Genomic DNA, 15,488 nt, shown 5'->3' on the forward strand with positions numbered 1-15,488 from the left:
TCCTGAAGCTGCTTATACTTTTCAAAAGAAACATAATAAAGTGAAATTTTACAGGGTACAGCATTGAAGTATTGTTCCTAGAATAATTGTTCTATTTCCTTGTACCTCCTGCCTGTTCAGAATTGGAGCGTATGAAATAAATGGAATGATACAGCTGGATAATCTGCAGCCATGGAAGAAATTTAAAAATGCAGTTTTAGCTGCTTTAATTTGGGAGTGGCTGATAATAAAAAAAATCTCCAGCATTTTCTCTCTTTTTTTCCCAGCAAGATTTCTCCAGCACCAACACTGATCTTGAATTATGCTTTCTGCAGAAACAATGCTAGATTGTTCTCTGATGTTGGCTAACTGTGAATCACTTTTTTGCATGCAGGATTGTAGAGCAGTTTTTTTAGTAATGTGGGGAAACTTGTTGCATTTGGATGTCTGAATTCTTCTACGTGGAAATGTCCTAGAATGTTGTTGTTGTTGTTGTTATTATTATTTATAAGATTTGTATGCCGCCCCTCTCGCAGCTCACAACAATAACAAAGACAATGTAAGAACAAATCTAATAATTTAAAAATCACTAAAAACCCCATTATTAAAAGCAAGCATACACGCAAACATACCATGTATAAACTGTATAGGCCCAGGGGGAGATATCTCAGTTCCCTCATACCTGACGGCAGAGATGGGTCTTAAGAACTTTACGAAAGGCAAGGAGGGTGGGGGCAGTTCTGATCTCCAGGGGGAGCTGCTTCCAGAGGGTCTGGGCCACCACAGAGAAGGCTCTTCTCCTGGGTCCCACCAAACGACATTGTTTAGTCGCAGGGACCCGGAGAAGGCCAACTCTGTGGGACCTAACCAGTCGCTGGGATTCGTGCGGCAGAAGGCGGTCCCGGAGATATTCTGGTCCGATGCCATGAAAGGCTTTATAGGTCATAACCAATACTTTGAGTTGTGACCGGAAATTGATCGGCAACGAATGCAGACTGCGGAGTGTAGGTGTAACATGGGCATACCTTGGGAAGCCCATGATTGCTCTCGCTGCTGCATTCAGCACGATCTGAAGTTTCCAAACACTTTTCAAAGGTAGCCCCATGTAGAGAGCATATGTGGCCATTAGCAAGTCCAAATTACAGTAACAGGAAGCCTTTGACTTATGGCCAAGGGCAGGGCCGCCTGTTTTGCTTCCATGCTATCTCCCGAGGAAAGAGTAGATCACTCCATGCCTTAGTCTCTCTACAGGTTGTGTGGCTCCATTCTGGAAGTGGGTGCCATTTCAGAGTGGCCAAATTTCAAAGCAGCCACTCCCAAATCGGCACCAGCTTTGGGGATGGAGTTCCCACACTGCCTCCACTGTGTAGGAAGGTTGCCCAGTGCAGTGGCTATCTATAGCTAAAGGCACGTGAGCCGAGGTGGCACAGCAGGTAGAGTGCAGTACTGCAGACCAATAAAGCTGACTGTAGATCTGCAGGTTAGCGGTTCAAATCTCATCACCAGCTCAAGGTTGACTCGGCCTTCCATCCTTCCGAGGTGGGTAAAATGAGAACCCAGATTGTGGGGGCAATAGGCTGGCTCTGTTAAAACGTGCTATATTGCTAACATGTTTTAAGCCGCCCTGAGTCTAAGGAGAAGGGCGGCATAAAAAAACTGAATAAATAAATAAATAAAATAAATACATGACTGCTAGGGAAGATGATGTGAGACCAATTGGGATGGAATAGAATAGAATTTTATTGGCCAAGTGTGATTGTACGCACAAGGAATTCGTCTTGGTGCAGATGCTCTCAGCGTACATAAAAGAAGAAGATACATTTGTCAAGAATCTTGTGGTACAACACTTAATGATTGTCATAGGGGTCAAATAAGCAATGAAACAATATTAATAAAAATCTTAGGATTCAAGCAACAAGTTACAGCCATACAGTCCTAAGTGGGAGGAAAAGGGTGATAGGAATGATGAAAAACAAAAGTAGTAAAAATAGAAGTGTCGATTTAGTAAAAGGACTGACAGTGTTGAGGGAATTATTTGTTTAGTAGAGTGATGGGGTTCGGGCTGGCCCAAGGCATCCCATGAGGGAGGAAAGGGGGATGGGGGAGAATTTGGGAGGCCTGGGCAGGCAAATGCAAGCTGAGTAGGTACCACAGTGTGGGCCTGGGCCAGTGGTAGGGGTTTTAGGGATGGGATTCCTTAAGTGAGGGATGTCTTGCTTAATGGCTGTTGAAATTTGTGACCATAATGGGCAGGCTTCGCTATGGTTGTAAGTCAAGGACTACCTGTAATGGTAAGGCTCCATTACTATTGTAAATCAAGGACTACCTGGAAATGTAGAAATGGATAATAATTTAGATTATCCATTAGAGATGGATAATAATTTAGATGATTTTTAACCTGTGGTCCACAGGCCCTTGAGTGGCCACAGTCTTACAGAGGATCCACAAAGGCTTGCTTGCTTGCTTGCTTGCTTGCTTGCTTGCTTGCTTGCTTGCTTGCTTGCTTGCTTGCTTGCTTGCTTGCTTGCTTGCTTGCTTGCTTGCTTGCTTGCTTGCTTGCTTGCTTGCTTGCTTGCTTGCTTGCTTGCTTGCTTGCTTGCTTGCTTGCTTGCTTGCTTGCTTGCTTGCTTGCTTGCTTGCTTGCTTGCTTGCTTGCTTGCTTGCTTGCTTGCTTGCTTGCTTGCTTGCTTGCTTATTCATTCATTCATTCATTCATTCATTCATTCATTCATTCATTCATTCATTCATTCATTCCATTTATATGCTGCTCACTCCAAAATGGGCTTTGACCAGCTAACAACAGTTATAAATACAAGTAAAAAGAGCAATAAACAACATTGATAAAATCTACAATTTCATAAAAACTACTATATTTTTTTTTTTAAAAAAACCCGCCATGTGTACTAACAGTCCTAATTCCAGGCCTGTCGGAAAAGCCAGGTCTTGATGGCTTTCTTGAAGACCGGGAGGGAGGAGATAATGCGAATCTCTGGCGGGGCAGTTGATTCCACGGGGTTGGAGCCGCCACAGAGAAGGCTTGAAAAAAAAGCTATGATTTAAATCTTGAGTTAAGTCCTGATGTTCTGCGGCCTTAGTCAGGGCAACTAAAGATATTTAAAGAGGGTCGGTGGTGAAGAAAAGGTTGAGAACCCCTGCTTGATGGCAGGGAACACAACCCAGGCAATGAGAGGATGGGGACTGAGTGGGCTAGATGCTGAAGCAGCATGGATGAATTCAAGACACAAACGTGGCTGAGGTCAGGATATTTCCAGATCTTAAAATAATGTCTAAATGAGGGTTACACCACTTCCAGGCTTATCTTACCAGATATCGTGCACTTCAGCTCTTGTTGAAGAAGGAAGCAGCAACTTGGTTAGAGTGCAGCACTGCAGGCTACTTCAGCTAGCTGTAGTTCTGCAGTTCAAATCTCACCGCCGGCTCAAGGTTGACTCAGCCTTCCATCCTTCTGAGTTGGTTAAAATGAGGACCGAGATTGCTGGGGGCAATAGGCAGATTCTGTAAACCACTTAGGGCTGTAAAAGCTCTATGAAGGGGAACATAAGTTTAAATGCTAATGCTCTTTTTGAAATGAGGCCAAGCCAGTGTGTTTTCCACTCTGCATTGGGTAATACTGGTACTACTACGAGTCTTCGGAGAGGGGCGGCATACAAATCCAAATAATAAATAAATAAATAAAATAAATAAATACTAAGTCTGATTATAATTCTTCATGACTACTAAAAGAACCCACACAGGCATTTGTGTTGCCTGACACAAAATTAAACAGATTAAGAGTGTTGGAAGGGATCTTGCAGGTCACCTAGTCCATTGGACCAGAGTACCTCCGGAACCGCCTGCTACCGCACGAATCCCAGCGACCGATAAGGTCCCACAGAGTTGGCCTTCTCCGGGTCCCATTGACCAAACAATGTCGTTTGGCGGGCCCCAGGGGAAGAGCCTTCTCTGTGATGGCCCCAGCCCTCTGGAATCAACTCCCCCCGGAGATTAGAACTGCCCCCACACTCCTTGTCTTTCGTAAATTACTCAAGACCCATCTATACCGCCAGGCATGGGGGAGTTGAGACACCTTTTCCCCAGGCTTTTTTATATTTATGTTTGGGTATGTATATGTTGTTTGCTTTTTTAAATATGATAGGGTTTTATGTGCTTTTTAATATTAGATTTGTTTTCGCTGGAATATTGTTTTTATTATTGTTGTGAGCCTCCCCGAGTCTTTGGAGAGGGGCGGCATACAAATCTAATAAATTGAATTGAATAGGTCCAACCTACATCTGGTTCTACCTAGGATTGAACTCACAACCCCCTGATTATGAGGCAAGAGCTCTACCTCTAGACCACAGCAGTAGAGAAGACAAAAATTCTGTGTTGCTTGAAGCAGAAATGTAGGCTGAGCCCCCACCTCACCCAACAACGAGCTATCTAGGTAACATATAACTTGTGGCCAAAGGATTTAATCTCCTAAATCCTTTGAGCTGCAAAATTGACCAGAATTTCACCCCCTCAAAACATTTATTTTACATTCCCTAAATGTAAGATAAAGTGCAAAAATATTTTATCAGTCATCACACAGCTCTGACAAGATACATTTATCACATTTATGCAAGGAGAAATATACAAGCATGTCCGTTTGATGATTTATTGGTGACAGCTTAAGGACTAATGTTGAAGTAAACACTGAAGTCCTAATTGATGGCAACCTCTGGAATATTGCTCAGTAAGAGAATAAACCTTTTTGTGCTACCCAATTTGCTTTTCACCTTGTATGCAATCCAGTAGGTGCACCAGTAGGCACCTCCATACAGTGCAGTATTTCTAGACCAGTGATGGCGAACCTTATTTTCCTCTGGATCCAAAAGAGCATGCATGTATGCTATTGCGCATTGTGCCCACACCCATAATTCAATGCCTGGAGAGGATGAAAAAAGCTTTCCTCACCCCCCAGAAGCCCTCTGGAGGCCAGAAACAGCCTGTTTCCCAACTTCTGGTGGGCCCAGTTGTTCTGCCGGGCTCTCTGATAGGAGCCTCCCGAAAATTCAAGGGTACAAATTTCAGACACACACACGTTTGAAAATTCAAAACAATGTTCTTTATCACAAAAGTCAAAATAAACAAAGCACTCTTTTTGTATTGCAAAGAGCACTCTTCCCAAAACAACCGGGTAGTCTGTACAATTTCCCTTAAGCAGTCATTAGTACTTAGCCAGCAGCTGTGGAGAAACTTCACAACCCTTCTTCTTCCAAGGAAGTGAGACACACACACACACACACGTTGCTCTGCTTTGGTTTCAAAGGTGTGAAAAAGCAACAAAGTCCAGCAACACAAGATTCCTGACGAACTCCGATCAGATATTCTTCCACAACGGCCAAACCCACGTGCTGCTATTTATAGCAGCAGCCCTAATTACTGGAGCCCCACCCAAACACAGGTGGCCTCCCTTATTTCCTGTAATATGTCCTTATTTGGTCTCTTCTATGTATAATTCTGCGCTTGCCTGGGTCCAAAATGTCATCATCTGAATCAACGGAAGATAAGGGAGAGTAACTGCCTGGGCTGTGTGCCAAGCCCTCCTCTGCCGAGTCACTCCCACCTTCTTTTTTGTCCGAGGAAACTAAACTCCGAACTGATTCTGTCGGCAATAACACAGGCCTGTGACGTGTTGAATTTTCCCCTGCATCCACCTCTCCATTCCCTGGGGCAGGAGCTGGGCCAGAGCCAACCACAACACCAATAGGCTCATGTTTTACCCTCCTCAATCTCCAAAGCCTTCCTGTGAGCCAAGACAGGGTAAAAATGCCCCTCCCTCGTTCCCCCCCCCCCCCGGAGGCTCTCTGGAAGCCAAAAGTGCCCTCCCAAAGCCTCTGTGTGAGCCAAAAATCAGCTGGGCGGCACACAGATGCACATTGCAGCTGAGCTAGGTCAAGAGCTCGTGTACCAGTAGATATGGCCCGTGCCATAGGTTCGCCATCACTGTTCTAGATGGTTCAATTGATTTTTGTTTGTTTTAATTCAAGGAATTGGGAACATTTTGTCCATTCATAGACTGTAAAAAAACTGAGCCTTTGAGAAAGGGAATTCTGCTTATGACGAGTTCTAAACTCTTTAGTAAAACTGCATCAAAGACTTCCAGAAGTTATTGAGGTTTTTAAGAAAGACTGGACAGTCGCTTGTCTGAAATGACATATCTCTTGCTTGAACAGAGGGCTGCACTACAAGACCTTCAAGATCCCTTCCAATCTCTTTTGATTGATTGATTGATTGATATATTTCTTTCTGTCAAAAAATTACTGTATTTATTTATTTATTTATTTATTTATTTATTATTTAGATTTGTATGCCGCCCCTCTCTGCGGACTCGGGGCGGCTCACAACAAAATACAACAAATAGTAACAAATCCAAATAGATTTAAATATTTAAGAAAGTTTAAAAAGAACCCCATTTACTAACAAACACACACACAAACATACCATGCATAAATTGTACATGCCCGGGGGAATGTTTCAGTTCCCCCATGCCTGACGGCAAAGGTGGGTTTTAAGGAGTTTACGGAAGGCAGGGAGAATAGGGGCAGTTCTAATCTCTGGGGGGAGTTGATTCCAGAGAGTCGGGGCTGCCACAGAGAAGGCTCTTCCCCTGGGGCCCGCCAACCGACATTGTTTAGTTGACGGGACCCGGAGAAGGCCCACTCTGTGGGACCTAATCGGTTGCTGGGATTCGTGCGGCAGAAGGCGGTCTCGGAGATATTCTGGTCCAATGCCATGAAGGGCTTTAAAGGTCATAACCAACACTTTGAATTGTGACCGGAAATATAGAAGTTAGTTGCTCAGGGATGTGAAAATACAGGATATCTCTATATTGGCAACTCCAAATGTTACCTAAGCATTGTTCTTCTGCTGAAACTTAAATATAGCAACTGATTTATTTACATTTTGACAAAGGTAAAGGCCACCCATCTCTGTTTACAGGCTGCACATTCTAACAGCCGGAAGTCCTTGTTTAATGACTGTTCACAGTTATATCAGTGAAGACAAAATAGCTTTGTAAAGGTCTTTAAAGATATTAAGATTTTAAGCACAGCAGTGGGTTTATTTAGTGACCACTTCACTTAACCATTATTAAGGTGATGAATAAAGAAGGACTACCTATACATGAGGACATTATCTAACCACAATGGGTAGGGACCTGAACAATTCACTGCAGAAAATTTTAATCTGCTTCCTCTGTACGTGGACATACTGCTTCAACATGAATGCGCATTTGCACAATGGCTTAAATAGTTTACAAAAAATATTTTTAAAGTGCAGACGAATAAATCAGCAAATCTGAAGAAAGGGCAGAGTGCTAAAATTGTGCTTACAAGAAAGTCAGGGATATGCAACATGACATTTTGGGGTTTTAATCAGTATATGCAGGAACATTTTATCTGCAATACTGCACGTGTATTTCAATGTCAATATGCCTCCAAGGTGTTTTCCCCCCCTGCAAAAGGCAACTGGACTATTTTTTTCCTTGAGGAGGAAGAAAAAAAATGTTTCGCTTCTCACCCAAGAAGCTTCATCTGTTCTGATGACTGGGGAGATTGAAGGATTGAAACTGACAGTTGAGACTGGGTGGTGAGAGGATGGAAGGATAGATTCTGACAAGATGATGGTAGTAGTAGTAGTAGATGCCTGGAACAAACTTCCAGCAGAAGTGGTTGGTAAATCCACAATAGCTGAATTTAAACATGCCTGGGATAAACATATATCCATCCTAACATAAAACACAGGAAATAATATAAGGGCAGACTAGATGGACTATGAGGTCTTTTTCTGCCATCAATCTTCTATGTTTCTATGGCGGACTTGGATTTCTCTGTGGTCATCTGGTCATTAGCACATGCTCTGAGAGATGTTGAAACTACTTGGGTGTTTATCTGTGCCCTCAGGCTCACCTGAACCAGGGTGCAATTGGTTATGGAATCTTCTTGGATTCTTCAATTATTATTTTTATTATTTATTATTAATATAATATATTATTAATCATTGGTTGTGTAATCTTCTTGTATCAATTGGCGTGCATAAAAGTGCACCATCGTACTTACCGTCCCTGTCTTACTGTCCTATTGTCCTCATTTATCTGTCCTTACTTTGCTTATGTTTATATATATACCTGCTATCTTGTACATGTTTGACAAACAAACAAATTGATACAAGGGCAGCCTTTTTTAAAAAAAATATATTTATTTATTTATTTTATTTGTTTTGTTATGTACGTATTGCTGATATACAAAGATATAATATTGTACTTGATACTGGTGAAAGAGAAACATTAGGACAGTGGGCTGCCTTGTGGACTGGATAGGTGGTGTCTTATTTCTCCCCTTCTGTAAGGGTGTATTAAGTTCTACCACAGATTTATTCTTTTACCCCTCTTTCAAATCAATGGTCCTCTCTATCCAAAATATGGGCTTTCTAACAAAGATAGAAAGTTCACATTTATATAGACACGGATGCAAACAAACACTTTGGCACAAGTTAACGAATACATTTAAAAAACGAAACATGTTAGTATGGGTCAAATTAGCTAAGAAGAAGCCGCTCCCTCAAAGAAACCGACAGCACAGAGATCCGATTTCGCCTGTTTATGTATCAAATCATTAATTACTTCTTAGTTATAGGACTATCTGGTTTATGCACCAAATTACTACATTTCCCAGAATCCTACTGATGTCATTTAAAAAAGCGCCGATACGGTGGCCTTCGACGGACAGATTCCAACGTGCTGTCTCGCTTCCTCTGGCTTGGCTCGAGTTACCCGGTGCAGAGGAGCGGTAACTCCGAGATAATTGCTGAAAGTTGTGTTAATACAACAGCAACAGCACCCTCCCAAGATAGATGTAATTTGTGACTTAAAGATTTTTTTTAAAAAAAAAGAAGGGCATTCAGTGGTCTTCCTGAGGACACTTACACAGTCTCTGTTTATCCATCTGTATGCATGCCTACACGTGTCTCTAAATTTGCAAGAGATGATATCTAACCAGTTCCCGTTCTTTGTTTTCCCGGACTGAGTTCACGACCAGGGTCGGGGAAAATAGACGACACGCCCAGTAGTTGCAATCCCTCCCTTCTCTCCTCCCCTGTGCCAAATGAATCTCGTCTTCTGGATAAAGCTTGGCCGGAGGTGGCTGCGTTCAAGTACGCGATCCGGCCACCCACCCATAACCCACACTGCAAAGATGGCCAACGCGTGGTCAAACTTTTGGCACCATTTGACAGAAGGTGAGCAAGGTGGGGATGTTAAAACGGGGTGGGGGGGAGCTGGGTTTAGGTTTCCAGCTTTTGGGGGGGAGGGGGGTTGGAGTGATTGCTATTCGTTCCAATAAACTAAGGGAAGAAGATGCTACAGTAATTGTAGCAGCAGTAACATTAATCTGGGGTCCCACACAATGGAGCAAGACCGGGAAGCAACAATTTAAGTAATTTGGATCGTGAGTGTGGAGTCTAGGGCTACTTTGAGGCTAGATACAGAATCTTACGGTAGAAAGTAGAGCTTTAGAGCTTCCCAACCTCGTTTATTACTGAGTTTATTAAGGCAGAAACCTTTGGAATTGAATTACTTCTTCTTGAGCTTTTTGTCACCTGAATTTAGTTTCCCCTGTCTGTGATAAACCGCCAGTGCACTTTCTTTTGGTTGTTTATATCTAACATTCCTTCTTTTACCTTCCCTATCTCTCCCAGGAAGAGTAATAAGGCACAGAATGCTAACAAGAAGATTTATGAGCTGGGATAAATAAATAAAAAATAGGGAGTTGGCACTGAATAATTTTCCTTCCACCCCTGCTACCTTTAACTGAGCTCTGCATGGGAGGGCTGAGGCTGAAAGGTCTGCTGCCAAAGTTTGCATGAAAACTATATATTCAACTTGAAAAAATGAGTAGATAAATCTGTACTTTTTGTTTGGTTTCCATCATCTTCAATGCATAACATTAGTTAGTATCATTTTTATATTTTATTTGTTTTTATATTTTATTATTTATTATTGTTTGACACTTGGGCATTAATGAAAATATCACTTTCACTTTGGCCCATGCTTCCTCTTCCATTCCCACTTTCTATTTTTATATTTGAGTTATTGAGGCCTCTAGGGCTCAGCCAATCCTAGTGCCAGGCTGAAAGCCATCCTATGGAGCTAGAGACTTTGGCTGCCACAGTAGAATAGTATTACGGGAACTGGGAGGAATGGTTGCCTGAGAGGGAAAGTTACTAGCCACAACAAACTCCTCTCTTAGAGTCCAAGGTCATGTTTTGTTCTGCATCAATGGATGTAAGGAAGTCATCGGTGGTCCTCGTGATGAACTTGTGAGAGTGGGCATGAGGAACCTTAACCTGGGTGGGGAACTGGAAGGAAGTTAGTATCGGGATTGCAACCGCGTGACCAACATGGCTCTGTTAATAAATCGAACCTCAATTGAGAGAATTGGACTGGAATCTGATTTATTTCTCAGATGCTATTTGGGGCGCTGACAATCTGGCTTTTCCATTGAGTTTGCTTATCAGATATTTGCATTTATTATTATTATTATTGTTGTTATTATTTATTAGATTTGTATGCCGCACCTCTCCGAAGACTCAGAGCGGCTCACAACAGCGATAAACAATATGTCATTCTGGGACACGGCAACATCCTAAATATGAACCACTTGCCAATCACCTGAAATTTTGATCACATGATCACAGGGATGCTGCAGTCATGAATGTGTCAAAATAATCATAACTCATTTTCCCCCCAGTGTTGTTGTAATTTTGAATGGTCACTAAATGAACTGTTGTAGGTTGAGGACTACTTGAATTGCTAAATTTTATTCACAAGAGGTGAGGTTTTTAAAATAATAATAATAATAATAATAATAATAATAATAATAATAATTAATAATAATAATAATAATATAATAATAATAATGATATGACTGACTTCCCACTCTTATCCCAACAAGCTACTAAACAATTTTAGTAACTTATTATCTCTTTAAAGTGCCACAATATGTCCATATATGAGCTCATGGTTTTCATGCCAAAATTTGGTTAAAAAGGGGTTTGTGTGCTGATTTGGGGCTTCAGGCAGGGGCGGATTGCTGTTACCGGCTTCTACTGGTGTGCTGCATGCGCAACTTTGGTCATCTCGCGTGGCTGCATAGCATCCTCAGAGTGATTTTGCTTCCACGAATACACCAAAATCTCACAAGGGGACGCGCGTGTGAGAGAGATTTTGGCAAATTTTTGCTTCCACGCAAAAAATCGGCAAAATCTCATGTCTGTGAGCATCCCCTTGCAGGATTCTGCTTTTACACATGCACATGAAGCAAAAAATATATATGAAAAATTAAAGAGAAAAGATGCCGGCAGCCAAAGGACTGGCACTGGAGTGGTCGTGTGCAAATTGCACAATCTGGTGGCCACTACCAATGCACAGCTTCCTACCGTACCCATAGCAGCCCAGCCCTGGCTTCAGGTTGTTTAGCACTGCTTAGAGGAATTGGAAAGTAAAAGTGAAATTGGAAAGTGAAAGTGACTCTGCAAGAACATTTTGAAATAAAAATAGCCGTAGTAATACAGTACAAGTATTTAAGTGTCAGGTGTTTTTTGAAAGCTCCAGGAAGGAGATAGGGCAGTGATGGTGAACCTTTTTTTCCTTGGGTGCCAAAATACTGCACATATGCTCACTATTGCTCTCATCAGCATGCCCACACCCATATTCAATACCCCCCATGCCTCGCCATTTACTGACTTCCGGTGGGTCCAGTAGCCCATTTATCACCCTTTGCAGGCTCCAGAGGCTTTCTTGGAGCTTGAAGAGGGCAAAAACACCCTCCCTTGCCCCCCTAGAAGCACTCTTGATGCCGAAAACGCCCTCTCAGAGCCCCCGTTTGAGCTGGCAGGCGCCCACATGTATTCTGGAGCTGAGCTAGGCAACAGCTTGCATGCCAGCAGATATGGCTCCACGTGCTACCTGTGGCACAGGTTTGTCATCACCAAAATAGGGTTTATGCAAAATATTTGTTTTCCTCCAAGTCAGATATTGACTTCTCTGTGTTGAATCTGGGTGAGTTCGAGATGAATTCCTTTGCTTGGGTCATTCCGCACAGGTAATCCTTGACTTACAACAGTCAAGGATTTGCAATGGCCCTGAAGAAAGTGACTTGTGATCATTTTCCACACATACAACTATTTCAGCATCTCCAGGGTCATGGGATCAAAATTCAGGCCCCTGGCAACTGACTCACATCTATGACCAGGGATGGGCTTCAAAAAATGTAGCATGAGGTTCTCTGCCCAGTTGCTGAGTAGACAGGGCCATGGTAGATGTGGCCTAGTCGACCTCCTGCACCAGGGTGGTAGTGGTGGGGGCATTTTTGCCCCCTTTGGGTTCTGGAGTCTTTCCTCAAACCTCTGGGAAGGTGAAAATGGCCTCCCTAGCCTCTGGAGGCTGGAAACAGGCCCATTTCTGTTCTGTCTGGGTCACTTCAGAAGCCAATACCAACCCAAAAAGAGAAGCCAGACACACTGGTAAAAGGCAAAGGCAGTTTTATAAAATCCAAGAAAAACACAGGTAACAGAAAATGTCCTTACAAACAGGAAAATGCTGTATCTTCAGATGTATGCACGAAGGCCAAAAGTCCATGCAGCAATACAGAATTCTTGCTGCCAAGCCAAAGCTGTAGATAGCAGACCTATACCTCCCACGGATCTTCCAAAGCTGCTGGGCCACAAGCCAGGAACAGAGACGCCGAGAAACAAGACAGGATAACGCCACGCCAAGCTGATAACACTCCACATGGCTTAAAGGGCTTGCCTGCCTTTTAAACCCTGCTGATGAGTACCACACCCAAACCCAGCTGTTTCTACTTCAATGGTGAAAATATCTCTTTAACTGCTCCTTTCGTTGCTCTGAACGTCGCTGTCTCATGTCAATGACAGCTTGTGCATCATCACCTAATGACTCCAAGCTACTGGCTGGGGAGAGCCCCCACCCGGGGCTCTCATACTGTTCTCCTTCATCCCATTCCTGATTTTCCTCTCCCCCGTCCGACTGTTCAGCCCCCTCCTCTGCGCTGTCATCCTCCTCCGGGCATGGAGCCAGCAGAGACACAGCTGGTCCCTGAGAAGCCTCAGGCTGAATCACAACAATTTCCAGCCTTTCTGAACTTCCGGTAGGCCTGTTTTCCACCGTCCCTGAGCCTCTGTGCGTATCCTGCATCTAAAACGGGCTGTATGAGGACTCCTGGGAGGGAAGAGGTGGGTGAATGGATAGCCAGGAATGGGATTTGGGGGTTCTTTGAACTGCACAGAATCTTAACTAGAGGTTCTCCAGAACCTCTGAGAGCCCCCAGCAGTCGACTCCTGTTTACAATAATTGCAGTGTCCTATGTTTGCAACTTTCTCACAAGCAAAGTCAACGGAGAAGCCAGATGTGCTTAACCACCATGCTACTAACTTAACAGCTGCAGTGATTCACTTAACAATTTTGGCAAGAAAAGTCACAAAATGGAACAAAGCGCACTTGAGAATTGTCTCACTTAGCAACATAAATTTTGGGCTCAGGTTGTGGTCGTAAGTCGAGGACCAGCTGTAATTCTCCAGCTGTTCATGAAAAAAAAAATCACTTGGGATACTTTGAGTATGGCTTGAGAGAGTCTTTCTAATCCACATAAATTGTGAAGTAGGGGGCATTTTAAAATGGGTTCCTTTTTCTTGGCGGTTTGTTGCCTCATTTTTGGACAGGCAAACAATTTGGTCCAGTGCAATGTTTTTCAACCTTTGCAACTTTAAGATGTATGGACTTCAACACCCAGAATTCCCTAGCCAGCATTCTAGAAGTCGGCAGCCACACATTTTAAAGTTGCTGAAGTTGAGAAACACTGGACTTACTAAATACATCAGCAATTAACAGAGTGTCTGTGACTTATGATCAGTCGCTTCGTAACAGTTCAAAGTTATCATGGACAATCCTTCCAAAAGTATTTATGATCCAGTTCTGAAGTTCAGATGGCCAGGCTGCCTTCCTTGGTCACAGGACCACATTTTGTCCCACAATGACAGCTACCGTGTTTCCCCGAAAGTAAGACAGTGTCTTACTTTCTTTTTATCCCCAAAAGCCCCACTATGTCTTACTTTCGGGGTATGTCTTATATTGGGAAAAAAATTGTCAAATTTTTTGTTTTAACCATAAAATTAACATTTATTAACAACCTGAACAGTATTGTATTCACCACAAAACAGCAGATGATACCCCAGTATGCCAGTGTGTATGTTTTACTGATGTATGATTAATACTGTGTGCATTACCGTATTTTAAGCAGGAGGCGGCAGTGACAAGTGCAGGGGACGGCGCGGTGATGTATGGAGAGGGGGACGGCGCGGTGACGTATGGAGAGGGGGCGGCGCGGAAGTGGGCAGGAGGCGGCGCTCATTAAGATCAGAGGGAGGTGGCAGACGCGGTGACGTATGGAGAGGGGGACGGTGCGGACGTGGGCAGGAGGCGGCGCGCAGCTAGATGAGAGGGACGCGGCAATGTCCCCGTGTTTCCCCGAAAGTAAGACATATGTCTTACTTTCGGGGTACGGCTTATATTAGCCGACCCCCCTGAAACCCCCGATACGTCTTACAATCGGGGGTGTCTTACTATCGGGGAAACAGGGTATTTGCAGCATTCCACAGTCATGGTTGACCCTTCCTGAAAATCCCACCCACCACTTCAAAAGTTCCTCTATCAATCCAGCTGCAAAAGTGAGTCAGGAAAAACATTTGTTTACAGACAAACCTGGAGTCTAGCCAGGGTGGGACAGCACAGCATATATCCATGAGCTGCAGGAGAAGACTTCAATCTTGTCTTCTCTCTTGGAATCTGTTTAACTTGTAAGCCTGGTAACCTTCACAAACTCTGCTTTTGGCAGCTTTCTTTGAATTGGCTGCATTCTTTTCCATTTTAGCTGTTCGCCTCTCTTCCTGACCTTCACTCCTCCTAACATTTCTGAAAAGAATAATTCCGGGAAATCCATATATCTTAAAGTTGTCAAGGTTGAGAAACACTGCTCTATAATGTTCTCTTTAATAGATGTAGGGGACATATCTAGAAATTATGAAAAGAAGGACTAGGGGTGATTTGATAGCAGTGTTCCAATAAAGAGGAAGGGAAGTTTAGTTTGATTGGATTTGTATGCCGCCTCTTTCCGAGGACTATCTCCGAAGGAAGCTATTCTCCAAAGCACTTGAAGACAGGACACAAAGCAATGGGTGGAAACTAATCAGAGCCGGGGTGGTGCAGCAAGTAGAGTGCTGTACTGCTGGCCACTGAAGCTGACTGTAGATCTGAAGGTCAGGGGTTCAAATCTCATCACCAGCTCAAGGTTGACTCAGCCTTCCATCCTTCCGAGGTGGGTCAAATGAGGACCCGGATTGTGGGGGCAATAGGCTGGCTCTGTTAAAAAGTGCTATTGCTAACATGTTGTAAG

At 43.4% G+C, this 15,488-nt stretch overlaps 1 protein-coding gene across 1 annotated transcript in view; it reads left to right on the forward strand.

Annotated features, from left to right (window-relative positions):
* Nucleotides 1-8,741: 8,741 nt before the first annotated feature.
* The window catches only part of LOC139176007 (lysophospholipid acyltransferase 7-like), a 28,757-nt gene continuing 22,010 nt past the window's right edge, over nt 8,742-15,488 (forward strand). Inside the window, exon 1 of the mRNA XM_070767481.1 lies at nt 8,742-9,258. Within this exon, the coding sequence (XP_070623582.1) occupies nt 9,126-9,258 (133 nt within the window). The 5' untranslated portion in view covers nt 8,742-9,125. The remainder of the gene's footprint in view (nt 9,259-15,488) is intronic.

The sequence above is a fragment of the Erythrolamprus reginae genome, chromosome Z (genome assembly GCF_031021105.1).
Source record: "Erythrolamprus reginae isolate rEryReg1 chromosome Z, rEryReg1.hap1, whole genome shotgun sequence".
In the NCBI taxonomy this organism is placed as follows: domain Eukaryota; kingdom Metazoa; phylum Chordata; class Lepidosauria; order Squamata; family Dipsadidae; genus Erythrolamprus; species Erythrolamprus reginae.